At 37.6% G+C, this 20,799-nt stretch overlaps 2 protein-coding genes across 2 annotated transcripts; one reads left to right on the top strand and one right to left on the bottom strand.

Annotated features, from left to right (window-relative positions):
• Positions 1–529: 529 nt before the first annotated feature.
• On the top strand, positions 530–5,320 carry LOC135636998 (serine/threonine-protein phosphatase PP1 isozyme 3-like). The gene is made up of 4 exons (XM_065149293.1): positions 530–987; positions 2,715–3,274; positions 3,359–3,580; positions 4,856–5,320. The coding sequence occupies exons 1-4, from the start codon at positions 810–812 to the stop codon at positions 4,883–4,885; spliced, it is 990 nt and encodes a 329-aa protein (XP_065005365.1). The 5' UTR covers positions 530–809; the 3' UTR covers positions 4,886–5,320.
• Positions 5,321–9,715: 4,395 nt separating this feature from the next.
• On the bottom strand, positions 9,716–10,369 carry LOC135636206 (14 kDa proline-rich protein DC2.15-like). The gene has a single exon (XM_065147829.1). It carries the CDS (start codon positions 10,322–10,324, stop codon positions 9,941–9,943), a length of 384 nt encoding a protein of 127 aa, XP_065003901.1. The 5' UTR covers positions 10,325–10,369; the 3' UTR covers positions 9,716–9,940.
• Between the last annotated feature and the right edge of the window lie 10,430 nt (positions 10,370–20,799).

The following is a 20,799-nucleotide window of genomic DNA, read 5'->3' as shown; positions in this document are numbered from 1 at the left end:
TATATATTAATATTCCTTAAATATTGAGATGCTAATACTATCCTAAGATGACAATAGTATGGAACATTTATAATATAACATCTATGTCAAATATAATAAAAAATTTGTTAAATATTAATTTATATTTAAAATATATATATTAGATCCTCGATACATATTTTAAATATGATTTCAAATTTATCCCTAGTCTTGGAGTCTTCAAATTATATTATATTGCTCACGTGAGTCACTAGTGTTCAAGACCCTCTAAATTTGACTTGTGTCAGATACGGGTTGAATCTTGGCATGGATTCTTCCTGGTGCTGCTGACTCAGATTCGTACCCTTTGCAGACATCGGATGCCCCACACGACCTACCCACGTACTCCGCTACCTCGATCTGACGGTCTGGATCAGATCACTAGTCTCCCTTCTGTGTCTGTTGCGAAGCTTCAGCCGTCAGATCCTTGATGACCGGTCTTGGCTACTCGACCTTTCAATTCGACGGGAAAAAAAAGCTCTTTTTGCACCCAGAAAGAAGTGGATAGAGAGGAGTGAGTGGAAATCGATGTGACGAAGGAAAGAGAAACCCTACTGTATAGGGGAAGAGAGGGCGGTTCTCGAAATGCAAGAAAATTCGGTGGCGATGGGGCTGCGGAGTCTTGAAATCTCGCGATATGGGTTTCGCAGCGACTTTGGGGGGTGGGTTCGAAGGGAAAGGTGGTCTTTTTAGGTGTTCTTGCGTTATCTTGTTGTTTTCGTGGTGATCTTTTTGGCAGTTTTTGGTTTTGAGAGGGAAAAAAAGAGGGTTACTATTCCCGCTTCGTGGGGATGGATCGGAGGGCGCTGGATGATATCATCCGGCGGCTGCTGGAAGTTAGAGGGAGTCGACCGGGGAAGCAGGTGCAGCTGTCGGAGGCGGAGATCCGGCAACTGTGTGTTGTATCGAAGGATATATTTATGCAACAGCCCAACCTTTTGGAGCTCGAGGCGCCTATTAAGATCTGCGGTAAATTCTTATCATTTCTTTGATCCTGTTTATGTTTTGTACATGGACTGATTTGATAGCTCTGGTTTTTTAGAGGAAAATGTTATGATTATTAGTCAAATATGCTTCAGAGGAAAAAAGAGATTTTTTATTTCATGCCGTCGGTTGTTCGAGCTCTCCGAATCGGCAAAAAGGTTTAGAAATTTGGAAGCTTGCAGTTTAATTTATTTTTATTTCGCCCATTATCTGCTTTTCTAGCACTAGCTATGAGATTGCTACAAATTAGAGACATTTCAGGTAGTTAATTTTCTACCCTTGTCTTACCTGCTTATAGATTGATGGATTTTTTTTTATGTGCTAAATGGTAGCTAGTTTAAGTAGGACAATATCAGTATCTAAGAATGATTATTCGGAAGTAATGTATAGTGATATTGAAAGATAAAACTTTTACATAGGGTTGATGATGTTTCCATAAAAAGGAAGTGGACATGGTCTCTTATCTATTGGGACTAGGATTTTTCCGTATGCACTAAAAATATTATTTCTGCAGTGTTGAGACACACGAGTTGTGTTTCTGTTTAACTGCGAGTAATTAAACATTTAGTTGGTCTAAATTCGAATTTATGACAATTTGTCATCTGATCTTTTTAGGAATCCTGTCTAATTGTATTTTGTATGTTTCTAGGCAGCTATCGATAGGATCTTATGACAAATTATGAGGCTTGTACTTTGTAGCACCACATTTTGTCTTTGTAATTAATGACAGATGGTGATATTAGTCATCCACCTTATGATCCTTGAAATCCTTTGATCTGCCCAAAATGGCTTGCTTGTACCTTTATACACTGTTTGAATTTTCATGTCAGGATAACCATAGCAGTATTCTGGAATCTGCTCTGAATTCTTACTTAAGAATTATGCTTTATATATAGCCTAGCCCATAGCAGTAGTAGAATTGTTGGAGTACTAGGCCATTAAAACAGTCATCTTTAAAAGAAATAACCAGTGGTAAAATAATATTTTAAGAGGCGACATCTATTATGATGCTGATTTCAGTTATAGATGGTTAAGAGTAACTAAAGATTACCTTCTAGTTGCATCTTTTATTGATTCACCTACACTGGAGATGTGAAAAAATGAAAAAAATTGCTGCATAAACAATATTCTCTGCCTCCACACTCTTATCTTTTGTTACACTTGAATGGCGAGCAGTTTATGAAGTTTCTGTTTTGGTATTTACAATTCCAAACCCGTGGAAATTGATTATTCAATGTAGATGAAAGTATTTGTTAGCTATTGGCACCTATCTTTTCATGCCAAACTGCTCAAGGTTAGACCTGCTAGATTAACTCAGATCATATTCAGAGAATTTGATATGGTAACAAATCATGTTTTGGTTTTGATGCGTAACATTGAATATCTTTGTCTAGTTATTCTGATATTTGACATGCTTAGATTTATTTCTGTTTGATGTATCAATAGCGCACTCGTTGATTTGAGACTTTGATTACTTAATTTTTAAATGTTGTATTGAATGAGAGCATGGTAAATTGGCCTATCGGTATGTGGACACTAGGGGCCTTGCTTCTATCCGGCTTTGTGAAGCACAAACAGCTCTGCGCATGATTTGAGTCGAAAAGCTTTTGTACATGCTGTTTTTCCTAGTTATCTAATTTCTAGGTTCTTTCAGTGTCCGTTGTTTGTTCTGTTGGCTAAACATATGTGCCGTTCTTTCATTTTGAAAACAGGTGATATTCATGGCCAGTATTCTGACCTTTTGAGGCTTTTTGAATACGGTGGGTTGCCACCTCAAGCCAATTACTTGTTCTTAGGTGACTATGTAGATCGAGGGAAACAAAGCCTAGAGACCATATGCCTACTTTTGGCCTATAAGATTAAGTATCCAGAGAACTTCTTTCTTTTGAGGGGCAATCATGAATGTGCATCTATAAACCGTATTTATGGGTTTTACGATGAATGCAAGCGCAGATTCAATGTGAGGCTCTGGAAGGTCTTCACAGATTGTTTTAATTGCCTACCCGTGGCAGCTCTTATTGATGAAAAGATTCTCTGCATGCATGGTGGTCTCTCTCCGGACTTGCATGATTTAGATCAAATTCGAAATTTAGCATGCCCTACTGATGTGCCAGACACTGGGTTGCTTTGTGATCTTTTATGGTCAGATCCTAGTAATGAGATTCAAGGTTGGGGAATGAATGATAGAGGAGTATCTTATACTTTTGGGCCTGATAGAGTGACTGAGTTTCTTCAGAAGCATGATCTGGATCTGATCTGCCGTGCTCACCAGGTTACGATTAACCCTCTCTTCTTTTTTCTTCCCTATATTATTTTGAAAAAATATCTGTACTTCTAATCTTACTTCTCTTCCTAGGTGGTAGAGGATGGATACGAGTTCTTTGCTGACAGGCAACTTGTGACAATTTTCTCTGCCCCAAATTACTGTGGGGAATTTGACAATTCTGGTGCCATGATGAGTGTAGATGAAACCTTGATGTGCTCATTCCAGATTTTGAAACCTGCAGAAAAGAAGGCAAAGTTTGGGTTTGGTGGTATGCCTGCAACTAAAACTGGAACCCCTCCCTCTGGCACTAAGGTATGATGCATCTTTTTCTCAATAGTTATTTTTATTTCCTAACATATATTAGAACCAATGTTTGATTTTGTTGATAAAAACTACATCTGACTTTAATTGCTACTAGTTCCAATCCTGAGTAACTCTAGTTGCATAAATCATGAAAAGCTCCAGATTTATCATTGCTGTTAAGTTCCTTCTGTATCAGCAAAACATAGAAAAAAACTTGGGTATATTATATGTCCTCTTTGATGAATATATGAACATAGGAGGACAGAAATTTAAAATTTATATGTTTGGTTACAAGTACTGAAACATAAATACGTGAGGCATCAATAGGCATGATTATTCTATCGAGATTGGCATGCAGATATTTCATCTTTTGAGGAGGCTTGTTTGACATTTTAATTAGTTTTGCACTAGTTTGCTTTTAGAGTTAAATATATCAGTGAGAACAGTATCACTGGGATTTAGTCTACGTTCTTTTTTTTTTTAATTGAAATTTATGTTCAATTATTTTAGTAACTACTCTGATGAGCTTGACTGTACTTTTATGGTATATCCTGATCCACATGGCATCTTTATTTGAATCCTGTAACAAATTTGTCTACACCTTTTCAATGAGTTGTAGCACATAAATTTCTTAATGAGTGAATTCATGTAACTTAAGTACATACCCATAGGGAGACGAGTATCTAGAAAGGTAGTGGTGGATATTGGCTCTAATGATGAAGACTCGGTACCTATCTGATGTAGAACAACTAGGAGGAAGAGAGGAGAGAAATTGGAGGGTAGAAGTGGACAGTGTAGGAAGCTCTTGAGCAGTAGAGAGACACAGAGGAGAATAATATTAATCATTTTCATTTCAAATCATCTCATGTTGATAAATCCTCGACTTGCAGAACCCAAATCATCATGAGTCTCAAAAACTACATTAATTTAACTCACAATTCCAACAAGTTAATCTCAAGTTCCAAGACTACAGAAATGAACACCTATTCCCTAGTCTTTAGGTCTTCTGCCAAGAGTAAATCTTTTGGGAAATTCTTAGTTGGGTCTCCATCCAAAGTAGATCAGGAATTCTGTTTTTTTAAGTTCTCAGAGTTTAATTTATGCAATTGGATGTGATGTTTTACCTGGTTTTTCTAACTGATCTGGCATTTTTAATCTTCATGATTTCTGTTGCTTGATCTAACATATGGCCATTTCTTGAACATAGTGGGAAGGAGTGTAAAGCGACTGTTGTTAAGAACCATTCAGTTAATTCTTCCTCATCAACTGACTTCTTTTTTGCAGTCTTCTCTTGGTGCAATGCACAATCTTTGAGAACTAGTCATGGCATGCTGCCCACTGGTCACTCTTTCAAAAAGATTCTGAACAGCGTATATGATGACCAACTGTAAAATATTCCAATTAGAACCTTTTTCCATTTACATTGGCACATGTCTTGATGCCTATGTACAATTGAATGTAACACAAACATATGGAGTTAACTTGGCGCATGGCAATGAATGTGGTTGGATCAGAACAAAGGTGGAGTTGGCGCTTGAGGAAAAAAAGATAACAACCCTAGTTACTTTCTAAGCTTGTGTATGGACGCTAGTCACATGTCCTCTGAAGGAACACCATTTTGTTTCCTTTTACTTTTTTTGCTTACGTGACATTCTCTGTTGCATGCTATTGTGATGTTTGTCAAAATCTCTGGAGTTATGTAAGTTTTCATTTTGATGAGAATTAAAACCTGATGCATCTAATGGTCAATTAGAGCAACTAAAATTTCAATGGTGCACTGCAACCACAATGTGTCCTTGTTTCTAAAAGTTGAAGATGCATCCTGGAAGCAGTAATGTATATCTCAAATATATCTTTCCATGTTGTTATTTTTTTATCCTAATTCTTGCACGAACTTGGGTGGAAATTATGACAATAATGCTCTGAGTAGTGTCTGTGGTGGTAGATGCTGAATTTGGAGTTTCTTTGGTAACATGTTTAAGAAGGTTAATGGTATGTTTTATCATGGCAGTAAGTACTCATATGATCATTACTAGCTTGGAGAAAGGAAAATTAGATTTCAGAATGATAATATCTGTAGTTATTTATCTCTAGTTAACTGGACTCAAGCAGGCAAAGGTTTTAATGCACTCAGCATTTCGCAAAGCTCTTAATGATTATTTCTAATGCTGAAAAAATGGAGAATTTTCATCTTCTTTAGTGTCCCTAATAATGATGACTGTTTGGAGGACACACTCAAACTGGGATCCTATCCCAGATTGTGAAGTTTGTGTGCTGAATTTTTTTGTGATTACAATCTCTCCAGTTAAAATCTCACTCTTCTTTGGTACAAGAATTTTGGAAACCCCATCTGCTGTGACTGCAGGAGTTTATTCTGTAATCGGTCTACAGGATATAGTGCATTTCATGAGATAACACATTATTGTTGTGTCCTGTAAATTCAAGAGAAGCCTTTTTTCCACCCTAGATTGTTTGTTGTGCTTCTCTGCTGCTTGCTGTTCTTACCTTTTACGTACTAAAAGTATTTGTACTTGAAGCATGGCTGCAAACATGAGAGATTCATGGTCTCTTTTACTGCATCAAGATGACAAATTGTGATGCGGTTAAGATAAAAAGTATTTTCCCTACTTGATTTCTCATTAGTGCATCTGGTTTCCATCAAAACCTCATTATATGCAATCCATTAGTTACATGATGCTCCTTCTGTCATTAGTTGCAGCAAAATATCCAGCAAACTCCTTATCTGTGGTCTTGGGTTGTAGTTCTTGTATCCAAAAGTTGGATCATTTTATTGAGATTTTGGAGCACATCAACAGGGAAAATGACAGTGCTTTCAAGTTGTGGTTCTTGTATCTAAAAGGTTGAAAAAGAAGAGACTTGGATCATTTTATTGATGATTTTGGAGCACATTGACAAGGAAAATGACAGTGGCAAGCAATCTTTTCTTGAATCTCCTCAGCATGGGTCAGCCACAGGGAACAAACTCTTAAAGCGGTCTCCTCACTGTCCCATGCCTAACCTAATATTCCCCTCCAGTATCACCCTTGAGCAGAGGTCAAAGGTCAGTGAGACAACATTGTTCAGCTTTGTTGATGCTGCTCTCTACACCTTTCCAGATCTCACCAACCGAACCATTCATTCTTCACCACTTTGGATTGCAATACATCGAAACACATAATTGGTTCTGCTAATAACGTCAACATTACTTCCCCAGTTCAGCTTATAGTTGGTGTGTAGGTTTTTATAGTTTCATAGATTCTCATCATGTTTGTTTACTAATGATTTATCCTTTACTAATGCTTTAGTGTCTGAGATTTGATGGTAGCACAAATTTGATTCCTTCAAGTAGTAATGGTGATATTTGGGTCAGCATAGATAGATGCCTTCATAACATGGTCGAATGTTCTTATTTGTCACGTAGGTGTGCATCTCCCATGCAGAATTATGACGCTTTGATCGTCGTGCACGTCAAGCCAACTGCAGTCCATGTAGTTTGCTCAGTCTCCATTCTGATAACCCGTGTCAGATAAATACAATATTATCATACCAGATGAGGACATTATTCTTTAGGCTTTCCGTGGCCCTTGCAAGGTACTTTGGTGCACTACATCGAACCAGTTTCTACAGTGTTCCCTTGGGAGTATGACCCATGAATGCAGCTACAAACTCTGCAGGTATAGGATGTGAAACGAGTATTCTTCAAAGTAGATCAAAGCAGCTCAACTGCGGAGCCGGGTGTCAAGATCTTGCTAAGAACAGTGCCAGCAGATTCCAATACAATAGCTTTGATAAGCAACTCCTTATTCCACATTCACTCCCTTTTCATGAACGAGCCGCCATGTCTAAGACACGCATATCATCAGGTATGGGGTGGGGAGAAGAGAAAAAGGAAGGGTGGAATCTTCTCCTGTCGAGTAAACAATTGGAAGCAAGAAACTTTGGCTTTTATTTCTTTGGAGTTCTCTTGTTAGAACAGCAGTACTATGACAAGGAAAGCAGTTGCCAACCTTTTTGCATGAGGATGTGAGAGACAAAATACTCATGGCAACATTGGAAGGTGGCAAACTCGACACGGTTCAGTTTGCTGAAGGTGTCAAAGATTATGTTCTTCCTTCCAATCTCTTAGTCAATTACGAAGGAGATCTGCTTAATGTTTACTAACTGTTGCAAACCTTAGATCTGGATGCTTTTAAAAATATGGTGTCATCATGAAATATTTGCTATTTCTCTTTCGTCTCACGATTCATCAAAACCACTGAATTGTCATCAATGGTTGCTCATCAGTGATCAACTAATTATGTGCCTTATTCTTATCGAGGGTCATTGTGCTATAATCCTTTTATTCTCTTGTTGCACCCAAATAAAACCCAACAAAAGAATGATAACTCTAAAGAAACATGATCAAGAATGCTTAAGAAATGCACACAATAGACCAATGATTAAATGAAAATCTTGATATCTTAGCATTGATGAATAGAGGCCACATCAGGAGTCCTCACCCTATGGTTCAATCTAACAACTTTGTTCATCTAGTTCTTCATTTCTTCATATATATCATTAGCTAAAGCAATAAAGATCAAATGCATCCTTTTATTTCTATATAGAAATCAAACTTGAAAATGACAATATTATCTATAAAATACGTATTCTAAATCTAAACACATTCTATTGTCTAATATATTTAAATTTTTTGAAAAATCTCTGTGTCTCTAAATGAGTCTACAAAGTTTGTTTTGAGATTAAGTAATTTAGATCACATATCTTCTTAATAGGTCAATTTTGTCATCAAATTGGATTATTAATTGTTATGAAAATATATCTAATGGCATGGGTCCCTAAACTAGAATGGGAAAAATGAAGATAATTTATATATAGTATTGGCTGAGTATCATTAAGGGTCACTTCTATTAACAATACATATGATTAACAGATTGTAAGAGCAATGCATTTCTAATGGTTCATAATGTTGTTTTCTTCATCTATGTTGAATAGATCGCATACATGGGTCTACCAAAATCACATCAAGAATAATGCTCTATGCTCCAAAGTAGTGATCTAATTAAGTTTCTCATATGATATGGATCTCTCATAGATTTGACTTATGACCACATGTTAAGGAACATGTGATATGGAACACATGTTAAGTTTCTATTATGTTATTGATTTCATTATTGGTGTTTGTGAGAAGAACTAAATTAACATATAAATATAACAAAATGCTTAATAAGAACCATGTTAAAAGGAATAAAGACAAGTATGCCAAATAAATATTATGCCAAACAAAATTAAAAATATAAAAAATATAATTAATTATGAATTACTTAGCATAAATCATCGTAAACATTTAAATAACAACACATAATTTGAATATAACATGCTTCAAATAAATTTAAACTCATTCAATTGTGTCATCAATATGATATATTCGAACGTACTTCTCGTACTTTAATATCTCAATAGACCGAGACTAGATGATCAGGCCTGATTTGATTTCAAAGCTTTATTCATCTTGATCTTTGGTTTTTCATATTTATCATCAGCTAAAGCAATACAGATAGTATCTCTCATTTTCTTTCTTAATAAGAATCTAAGGTTAAAAGTATAATAGTATGCAAAAAGAATAAATTCTAGCCGAACACAATATAATGTTTGATATATTTACAAATTATGTGAAATTACTCATGTCCCTCAAGAAAATAAATGATTATCCAATCAAATATTTTAGTGATTGCAACAATAGTGTAGCTATTCCTGTACAATTTAGGAGTACTTCCACTGTCATATAGTTTAGGTTCGTCCTTTTTTATTATTATTATATTTCCATAAAGATATATGTCGTTTCAATCATCATGGAATATATCATACTAACAGAGTCTCACCAATAGAATTCAAGTTGTCCATTTCTTCAATTCAATTGATACCGGATTTGGCTCAAAATCCGGTTCAATCTCTCTTGTTGGCTCAAAATGAATCATGGGGTTCCGAAGTCTAGATTATGTTCCAAACGGGAGAATGTGCTAAGTATGAAGTATGAGATGGAATATATATATATATATATATATATATATATATATATATATATATATATATATATATATATATATATATATATATATATATATTAGTGACTCGATTAATGACGCATTGTCCCAACAAATATATTATTGCACAACCTTGGAATTAACAAAGAATAACAAGTACATTAATACACCAACACTTACTCACCATCATATATCTTGAAACATCGAAAGCAAACCAAATTCTCCCGTAGAATAGAGAGATAACTAACACGCGAGTCGAACACCATACTTGACGACCTTCACATGAACGGAAAGGATATAGAGATGACAGAGACGATGGGTGACGGGCTCAAGGGCACTGGAACTCCTTGGGGACGTCCTTGCCACAGTAGTTGAGGAGCAGGCTGAGGTCGATAGGGACGTTGAGGTTGATGCCGAGGATGTTGGCCTTGAGGGCGGTGCAAAGGCAGACGGCGGCCTCGAGGTCGAGGAGGCCGCCGATGAGAGTACAGCACTCGCACGGCTGCTTGGGGAACTTGCCGATGCCGATGGTGATGAGGCCGTTGAGCACGTTGGCGCAGGCGGCCAGTTTCAGGGTGTCGATGGGGCATTTATCGTAGGACGGCTTCGGGGTGGGCGTGGGGCAGGTGGTGCCGCAGGCACTAGTGAGTGCGAAGAAGAGGAGGTTGAGGGCAAAAAAGAGGCCAAGCGAAGCTGAGGCTTTGGACGCCATGGCTTCTCAGAAACAACTCGCTAGGAACACTTGCAAGTGGTTGTGATGGATAGCTTGGAGGTGGAGTGCCGAGGTATTTATAGAGAAGAAGCTGCTGCATGTGGAGGTTACTTAATTCTTGGTGCAGCTGTTGCAGGGGAAGATGACAAAGGAAGCCATGTGGATGATGAAATGGATGGGCAAGGAGTTTTAGCTGGCAATAATTCTGGTTATCCGAAGGAAGCAAGTTGCATGTCGACTTGTTACCTACCTCTCATGCGGCAGTGAACACCAGTAAGTGCTTGCTTCTTCTTCTTGTTCGTTTAGTCTTTGCATCTTCATCAGTAATAGACATGGAAATCACGTGGCTCTTATTAAATTCTGAAACTTAAACTACGAAAAATAGAGAGAGTCTTTGCGTTATACAATGCTACATGTCACCCTCGATCTTCATGCTGTATCTCATGTCACCTATTACAACCTCAACTTCTACTTAGCAAGATACATATCGATTCGTGTGAAGCTCCCAGTAACGACTATTTATTTCACCATGCTTTGGCCATACATGTAGCAGCAGTGGGAAACACCCGTGTGTACGTAAAGGTTTACAGCAAGCATTATTTGACTTTTCCATCTCATTTTCTGTATCGATACAAACAACATACAGGACGGTAAGCAAGCATACATGATTGTGAGATCATCATCAAAGACTTTTTATATATGTTGTTGTAGATAATAGTGATTATCCCCACAATATTTAGACTAAAACCTAACCCTACTCAAACTACGAAGCCTACAGTTTTTGCCCCCTACAAGTGAAATAAACAACAAATGCTTATAGCGGCCAACTCTCACGAAGAATATGATGATCCTGCATGCGTTTGATGCGTATTCTTCACGTACTGACTGTACAATCTAAAGATAAAACTTTGGAAAATCTAGGTGCAGTCACCATCAACGTGCGTGTGAAAATTACTATCCTAAAGATTGTTTCTTGGAAATGCTCGTCCGACCTCTTGATCATATGTATCTTTCCTTTGCTGCATTGCATGGTAGAGCAGATATGTCGCAGTGGCCGACAGTGATCGACGTGACACATGAATTGAAGACAAAATCGTTAGTAATCCAATCAACAAACAACACAGACTAATTGGATGGTTGATCCGGAATTATTTGAACATATATAAAAAGCCGGGCTCCACATGGGGAGTACCCACCGGTGTGAACAGCGGAAAAGCCGAGGATTGGCACCGGCATCGAGACTCGGAAGCAATCCCCAATGAGGTTATTAAATGGGGTCGTACGACTCTCGTGACACCACCACAGCTTATGAATCGAGTTGTTATTTTGCTGCCCTGTGCATGGTTCCATGAAACCACCCACCCCGTGATGCACGGCGACAAGCAGATCGATGTCGATCCGGTTTGCATGCATGCATGCATGAATGACCCTGTTAACGGAATGGGCGATCTTGCAAATGAGAGGTCTCCGTCAGTTGTGATGCAGTGGGATGGAGTGGTGGACAACCTTGCAAATGAGCCGAGGTCCATCAATGTATTGATCTGGCATGCATTTAGTGCCTGTTTTAAAAAGGTCAGGTTGATGTAATGAATAATAATAATCCTGCATAAGATCCAGAATTCTAGATGGAGTAGTCCAACATGCCCAATAATACCAATAATAAAAGGAAGAGAAAAGAAGGGTACAAACTTTGGTATTCTGTTTCCTGATCCAATGGCTCTGCGCGCTGCGAATTCATCATCAACGAGAATGGGCTCAGCTTAGAAGAGAGAGCTCTCGTCCATGTCAGGAAAAGAACAAATAACACAAAAGCAGCATTCAAAAGGAACATTTTGGGTGATGGAACCGAAGTAAACACGTATCAGCAGTTCAGCTATTCATCTTGTAGTTCTCACAGGACTTGGAATAATATCTTAGGGTTCCCCACCGAGCTCCTCACGTTGATTGCCATATGTGTGACCGCATGCAGATATGCACCATGCTAGGAAGTAAAAGTAAAACCAGATGTGCCAGTGTTTTTCTTTTATCAACTCATTGCACACCCCTAGCTACAAGAACCCTAATCCACAACAATATGTTTAGCAAGGATAGTGAAAGCATGTAATCATTATTCTTGAAAATCACTAGACTTGCAATTACATAATGTGGTGGCTTTATTTACATGTATCAATTCTACAAATTCTGGATAACAAATGGTAGCATAGTTCGACTATGCTTTAAAAGCATGTTCTGGGTATTTTTATTGGTCCTATCTAGCTTTGCTGATCTATCCTTCAATAGTATTCTTGGTATCCATGCTGTATTCGATAGATTTATGCACTGGCACACAGATTTATAGAGCTTCTGGTGTACTAACTTTTGGTACTAGTGATAGTTTACTAATAACAAGTGATACCAAATCTAAAGCCGCTACTTGTCAGCTCTAGAGAGAATAAATAGGTTATAGTCAGTATATTGTCAAAAGAAAATTAGAGATAAAAAAGGGAAGTATTGGTCCACTTTTTAATTACTCGGAAATCAAACCTTTTGCTTTTGTATATAAATAAATAAGATTTTCTATGGACTTAACGTGAATAAGTAGATACGTGATGTGATATTATTGAGAGATTAGTGATATGAATAAGTGGATACACGAAGTAATGTTATTGAGAGATTACTGATCTTCTCTCATCTTCTTTTAGTTACATGAAATTATTGAGAGTTCATATATTTTCTCTCTTCTCTTTTTAATTCATAATTCATCTCTCATAACGGTTTTATGAAAAATAGGAAGAGAGAAGAAGACGAGTCTAGCTTTTGTTACGGATCAATATCATTATAATTTTTAAATATGACAATAATGCATCTATAAATTAGATAAAAGCATCATAAAAAATAAACATCATAAATTTTGATATATTATGATTTGATTTTAGTTTTTTTATATTAAAATTTTTCGCATAATAGTAACATATTATAGTTTTTATACTTATAACTAGGAGATAAAATCAAGACTATTGATTTAGTGCTACAAAGGAAATCTGAGTAATTGAGACAGGATATTATATTAACAATAGTAATTAATGTAATTTGTTAACTTTAAATATTTTTATCTATTAGACATTCTATTATTCCCCTATATATTTACACTGTATTATACTTGACTTCAATCAATTTAATATATAAGTGATATTGATATGAAGTCCTCCTACCTACCATCTACTAGCTAACTGTAACAAATATAAATGGTTCAATCACAATTAGTTTCGTGCTGAGCCACTCATGTAATGTGACAAGGCGAATCAGCACCTTCACGTTAAACCCACACATTAGGTTGGTATGAACTCACTTTATCGTTTATGTTATCATCGTTTGTTAAAAGAGGTAAATCAACATATAAAAAGAAATCCAGTGGAATTGCGTAAATATGGTAATGAGAACCATATTAAGGATTAAAATTAAACAATTTAATCAAAAGTATAACCTACATTGATGAGGAACAGAATACGAAAGGAAACATTGTTAAGGTTAGTCAAAGTTATAAAAAATATAATGCTAAACAAAAAAATAGAAATGTAAGAAAAATACTACTTAACTATGAATTACTCAATATAATTCATCAAAACATTAAAGCAAACAGCTTGTGCTTCAAGTACACATCAAAGAGGTTCCACACTTTATAGGAAGTATACGAAGACGCTTCCATAGTTTACATATTAGAATTGATGGACTCGGGCCACATCACCAAGTCACACTCTAAAATTGATCGGGTAACTTTATTCATCTTAATATTTGGTTCTTCACATTTATCATCCACTAATGCAAGTCAGATCTTATTTCTCCATTTTTTTTCCTATAAAAATTAAATATTAAAATGGCATTGTTTTAAATTCTAGAATTGAACACCATCAAATATTTAATATATTTTAAAATTTTAGAAAATTCTTTGTGTCCCATTTTAGTAAAATATAAAAGCAATTGATTACTCAACAACTAGCGCTGATACAATTGCGAAGCCGTCGCGTACAAAATTGTAAACGAGGTTTTCTATATTTATATTTTTTGGTTTGTTAATGCTTTACATTGTAGAGGGACGGTCGAAGGCTTAACAACTCTATTTTAGTTGGGTTTGATGGTCATTTTAGGCTTATAAATAAAGGTTATCTTGTGGACACTTGTGGGAGATTTCGGTCTTTAGTGGACGATTTTGGACCCTTTGTTGTGCAACCATTCAAGCTTGTGAAGTCTATTTGTAATTTACAATTGCTATGAAGTGTTTACTAAAATGATTGCTTGTGGATCCCGAGCGAGACATTTTTTATAACCCGTTTTCTCTTTTGTAGGTCCTAAAGGATCATAGAAGGTTTCAGGGAGGTTGACTTTTGCGAACCGACACGCAATAGTGTCACATGACTTAGACAAAACTAGTTAAGTACGTGACATATATGGTATCAGAGCTGCACAAGCATACATAGAAACACTTAGCATGCAAACGTGGGGGGACCTAGTGGGGCTACATTGAGGGCAGCCAGCATGCGCGCTCGTTTGGGGGAAACGAGTATGAAAATATAGGGAAAAAGAGTCGCTTAGAGGAGCGAGACATTCAGAGGAATGGCTAACCCTTCGCGTAAGAGGTACTATGAGGACAAGCAAGCTTAGAAGAATGCGTAGTGCACAAAGGTTGGGATAGATGAGTTCGAGCTACGGCTCGACGTTGGCAACCATACTTGATGGTGCTTAAGGCAAGCAAGACACTTAATAAAGGATGAGACAATGTAAGGTGGAATGTGTTATTCAGCAACCAAAAGAGTTATGCAAAGCTTACGGAGTTGAGAGGAATTGCTAACTTGAAGAATTCAGTACTCATGCAAGGGCTTATACGTGGACGATGGAATGTTCGTGGCCATCCCAAGGTGACCGAAACTTAACGCAATGAAGTATTGAAACTTTCTCTTCGGTATGAGAAGGATATATCCGTAGGAGGTTGAAGTGTGTAGCGAGTTCAGCATGTTGTTAGGCCTTGAGGGGTGTAGTAGAGGCTATATTGACGAGGAGTCGTAATCTAGTAAGTGTGTTTGCGGGGGTAGAATAATGCATAGTTTGTTCAGCACGGTGAAGTAGTCTAAGAGGATGGTAGTCTCCGAAAACTTTCATAGGGAAGGATACGAAGAGAGGAGTTGCTCCAATGAGATAAATATCTAGGAGGGATAAGTCTTGGCTCTCCAAAGGGAGAATCATGTGCAACAGACCGTATATGTTGAGGAGGAGTACTTCAAAACAACTCTACAAAGCTCAACAAACCGAGCGAGCAGTGAGGAGTCGTCGTATGGTCTCACTTTAGAGAATGCATTTGGGGATGTATTGTGAGATCAAGTGGAGGAGTGACCCAAGACATCACAAAATGAAAGCACACTTGGAACCGATATGGAGATCGGACTTAATGGAGGGTTGACCTGTGGAATGGTGAGCGCGAGGGCCACTATCATCTCAATGCAAATTGAGAAGCGTAATAACTTAGGTGTAACTTGGCGAAGTACCCAAGCCGCATAAAGGGAGCCAACATAAAAGATGTAACATGGAGTGGAGGCATAGAGCTTTCCTTGGACAGAGGTCAAAGACATGAACTCTTATAGAGATAAGAGCAGAATCATGTCATTCCATGGGTCCCTCATTCTGATAGAGCGGACTTATCCTGTATGGTGCTAAAGATGAAGGGAGTTTCGAGGCACATGCACTTTATCTCGGAAAAGCATTTAATAGAGGAACCAAAGTGACTCATCTTACAGAAACGAAGTTGGGTTCATAAGGCCTTGGCACGAGGCAAGAGGACATGGAGGCGGGTACTCTTGAAGAATATGCCACAGTGCTGCCATCCAAGTTCCCATGAAGGAAATAGTGTGCAGTAGAGATTGTGCTGGTAGGGGTAGAGGCCTAAGATCCAGACAATGATGCACAAATTTCAATGAAGTCAGTGGATTTTGGGAGCTACTAGGCGATGGATTATCCTAGAGTTGTGCTTCGTCTAGGTGTAACCAAAGAGCAGGTGGATGAATGTCGATTGCCAAATGAGCGAACACAATCAAATGTAGAAGAGGCTCTATGATGTGTTGGCAAAGGCCACACATGGAGAGATCATAATCCAAGTTCATCCTACGAGTATCAGAATGTAATAGAGATGTCACCAAGAGGTGACATAGTGCAGTGGGTTATGGTGGAACAGTTTGTGACAATGCAATATGCACGAATCTAGTCCTACGAGGGACTATATCATATAGAGGTATGATCGGGAGCTATTGGGAGCTCCACTTCGGTAAACAACACGATGACAAGAAGGGCTATGGATTCAAAGAGTGAAAGTCATGGTACCGCAGAAGCGGGTCTTCCATGCGTGTATCGAATTTTACATCAGATGAAAGCCTTAGTCATTAGCATATGAAGGTTGTGTACTACTAAGGGAAAAGTTCGAATACAAGTACTAATGAGTCCCATGGGAGGGACTTGATCATGCAGAGGTATGATCAGAACGGCTGAAGAGTTGGACTGCTCTAGAGCCCATATTCGCTTAAGGAAGCCCGGAAAGTCAGAGGACAAGGCCAAGTAAGCGAACGTTGCAACCAAGGAAGCTAAGGAGAATAAAATCGGTGCGAACCCTACAACATGATGGCAAAGGCCATGCATGGGAGTTACAGTTTATCTTTTCATCGACTAAGGGGAACTGCTCGGAGAACACAAAGGTGTTGAAGTAGGGGTTGAAAGGGGCGAGGAAGCGACAATGAGTCCAGAGGGACTTAGCTACCTAGAACAAAGCATCGGTTAGAATGGAGGTGGACTCGGAGGAGTGCCATAGTGTCACAAAGGTAGATCTACCGATCGCGAAGAAAGGGACGCAGTTGCGAGGCAATGGACAGTAATGCCATAGGCATGGTATCCCCATGGTATCGTAGAGGCGGGACTTTCGTGACGTCATCGATCCCTTGTTCTCATGGAGGGAGAACACTTGATCATGAAAGGGGTCGAGGAAGTGGAGAATGCATATGCAAACTCCAAGTACTAAGACAAGACTGAAGGGCAAAGGTTAGAGAACTTCGTAAAACCAGTGTCAATAAGCTTCTCATCAAGATAACCATAAGTGAAGGTCTTCAGGTCGATGCAAGAGTGCATGTCCAAGGAATGAAGTAAGCAGTACGTGGTGTTGTACCTTTGCTACTCAGTGGAGTAGGCATTAGAGATGATGGAGAAGACAATACAATCCCAAAGGTGACCAAAACTACTAGAGACTTGCTTCAAGTTAGGTTAAAAACTTCTTGCATTTCAGAAGTTCGATAGCATTGAGAAAGTGAATCACAATAGCTAACTCAACGCAAGGAGTGCAAACACTTCGAGTGCTTCAAAAGTGTGAGCAAAGAGCGGGCGAAGGCTAGTAACCGGCTCGATGCATGGAGTACAACCCTTGAGGAGGTGGGCGAAGTCAAGTAACCTTTGACTTCTCAACTCTTAAGATAATTAACGAAACTGAATATCCCAATTCCCTTATATATCCAGTAGAGGAGCTCTACATAGGTTCAAAGACCCTTTGAAGAAACCGAATGGAAGACAATAGTTGTCAAATCCTTACCAATGGTGATCAGTGCTACTAAGAGTAGATTAACCGCTTTATTTCTCAATAGAATGTCAATCGAAAGCGGAAGTGATGCAAACCTACTTGGAAGTGACAACTAAGTGAAAAGAAGAATCGATGGACAAATTTTATGGAGGATGGACCCAAAAATTCAAAAATTTACGATATGTTGCTCATTAAAACTCCAACATACATCCACCTAGTTCGAGAAGCATGAGGCATTTGAGAGATTGATGGATACCAAAGATGGTTTTTTCCTTTATATGAAGGATCCACAGGAATTAATAGTGATAAACACAACTTAGCCAACCCCACACGAGTGTTATTAGCGAGTTGAAACAGCATGATAGATCAAAAGTTCGACTACTCAATAATAGCGGCATTGAGCAGTTAGGAGACAAGAGACGCATTACAATCAGAGCAGAAGATTGAAGACTCAACAAAGGCGATAAGTTGTAATGTCGGCAAAGGCTTCGATGAGGACGTCAAAGGAATAAGTGGGGGACAATGTCACAAACAAAATTATAAATAGGGTGTTCGATGTATTGCCTATGTATGTCCATATCTTTTAGTTTGTTCATGCTTTGTACAACATATAGAGGGACGATCAAAGGCTTAACAACCCCATTTTAGTTGGGTTTGATGGTCATTTTAAGTATATAAATAAATGTTGTATCATGTGGACACTTATGAGGGATTTTGGTTCGTAGTGGATCATGTTGGACCATTTGTTTTGCAACCGTTCAGAGCTTGTAAAGTCTGTTTGTAATTTGCATTGGCTATGAAGTGTTTAATGAAATGATTTCTTGTTGATCCCGAATGAAACGTTTTCTCTAACTCATTTTCTCTTTTGTAGGTCATAAGAGACCATAAGAGGCTTCGAGGAGGCTGACTCTTGTGGATGGACACACAAGAGTGCTATACGACTTAGACAAAACTAGCTAAGTGCGTAACATTATGGTGAGAAGGTCCTTTGGTTTTAGTTTAGTTTTGTGTGGGTGTTTTTAATGTCAAGCTAATACTGTGGACACTCAAGCCTCCAAATCTAATTCTTGTAATAGATCATGAAAAGAGTTGGTGCAATACTTTCTCTCCAACCCTTCGTAAGCTAAGTTGATTAGACGTGATAGTATGAACATTAGTAAGTTAAAACTCTTTCTTATGTCTCAACAAAAGGAATAAAGCAGGAATCCCAGGATTTGATCCCATTACCAAGTTTGTCTGCACTGTTGATATTATTGAGATTTGATTCATAGTTATCTATCTAGATAGTTATCATGATTTAGTGGTTATAGGATGATTTCAATAACTACCTTAATCATGATCTAGTAGTTATAGGGTGGTTTCAATAATTACCTCAATATAGTAGTTATAGGGTGGTTGTCACTAGGTCCTATAAATATGACTGTAGTTCATGAAGCAAGTAAGAAAGAGAGCGAGTCTGTATGCATTGGGTATCTTGTAAGTGTTCTTATCAATCCTCCTGTTTTTTAATACTACATCAGTTTTCTTGAATCGAAAGAATTCTTTTACTCGTATCGTAGTATTCTGTTTTTTCCTTGCTCCTCCATCCCCAACATTTGTGCTAACAGAGCCTAGTTTCAATATGAACTGGGAATTATAGCTTTTAACGGTAATTCCATGTCTCAACCCCTTATCCCCATCTTCTCGGGCAAAAGCTATGAATTTTGAAGTATCAAGATGAAGACTCTATTCAAATCTCAAGATCTTTGGGACTTAATAAAGAATGGATATGCGAATCCAGATAACGAAATCAGGTTGAGGGAGAATAGAAAGAATGACTCAAAGGCATTGTTCTTCATTCAACAAGCTGTATATGAGACGATCTTCTCAAGAATTGCAGCAGCGAAAACCTTAAAGCAAGCTTGGTTGATACTTCAAAATGAATTTCAAAGCTCATCAAGGGTGATTATGGTAAAACTTCAAACCCTCCGTCGTGAGTTTGAAATTTTATTCATGAAAAGCAATGAATCGGTGCAAGATTTTCTTTCTCGAGTGACTAAAATTGTTAGTCAAATGAAATCTTATGGTGAACATCTTCCTGATCATATACTTGTTGCAAAAGTTTTGAGAAGTTTAACTCCGAAATTTGATCATGTTGTTACCGTAATTGAGGAGTCAAAAGATTTATCCACTTATTCATTTGATGAACTAATGGGTTCCTTGCAAGCACATGAAGTAAGGTTGAACAGGTCATTTGAAAAAAGTGAAGAAAAAGTATTTCAGATTAAGGGAGAGTCTTCTACTTCAAAAGAAGATAAAAAATCAGCAGGAAGAGGATGTGGTAGAGGAAATAGAAGAGGAAGATGACACTTTGATGGGCATGATAAACAAGGGCAATCGAATTATGATCAAAAAAATTACAAGAGTGAAATTCAATGTCACTACTGTAAAAAGTTTGGTCACATGAAGGCAAATTGCTGGAAAAGAGAAAAGCAAGCAAGCTATGTGGAAAAAAATGAAGAAAATAGTAAGTTGTTTATGATTCATTCACAAGTTCATAATATCTAAAATGATATTTGGTTTCTGGATAGTGGATGTTCTAATCATATGTCAGACATAAAATTAATATTTAGAGATATTGATGAAACTCACAAGTTGAAAGTTAGACTTGGAGATAGCAAACAAATCCAAGTGGAAGAGAAATAAACAATTGAGGTGAAAACAAGTCAGGGGGTAAAATACCTTGATAATGTTTTCTTTGTTCCTACTTTATCATATAACTTGTTGAGTGTTGGAAAATTAGTAGATGATGAATATTCAGTAATATTTGATGATGGTTCATGCATTATTAAAGATAAAAAATCTGGTTTAATTATAGTAAATGTTTGCATGACACAAAACAAGATGTTTCCAT

This window comes from Musa acuminata, chromosome BXJ3-4 (assembly GCF_036884655.1).
Source record: "Musa acuminata AAA Group cultivar baxijiao chromosome BXJ3-4, Cavendish_Baxijiao_AAA, whole genome shotgun sequence".
Classification (NCBI taxonomy): domain Eukaryota; kingdom Viridiplantae; phylum Streptophyta; class Magnoliopsida; order Zingiberales; family Musaceae; genus Musa; species Musa acuminata.
The sequence above is the reverse complement of the archived record's forward strand: the minus strand, read 5'-3'. Positions and strand labels throughout refer to the sequence as shown.

Excerpts from the sequence above, each read along its gene's own strand:
- LOC135636998 (XM_065149293.1), top strand. The coding sequence starts at position 810 with ATGGATCGGAGGGCGCTGGATGATATCATCCGGCGGCTGCTGGAAGTT. Across the intron at positions 988-2,714 it reads GGCGCCTATTAAGATCTGCG|GTGATATTCATGGCCAGTAT; the intron begins GTAAATTCTTAT and ends TTTTGAAAACAG. Across the intron at positions 3,275-3,358 it reads TGATCTGCCGTGCTCACCAG|GTGGTAGAGGATGGATACGA; the intron begins GTTACGATTAAC and ends TTCTCTTCCTAG.
- LOC135636206 (XM_065147829.1), bottom strand. The coding sequence starts at position 10,324 with ATGGCGTCCAAAGCCTCAGCTTCGCTTGGCCTCTTTTTTGCCCTCAAC.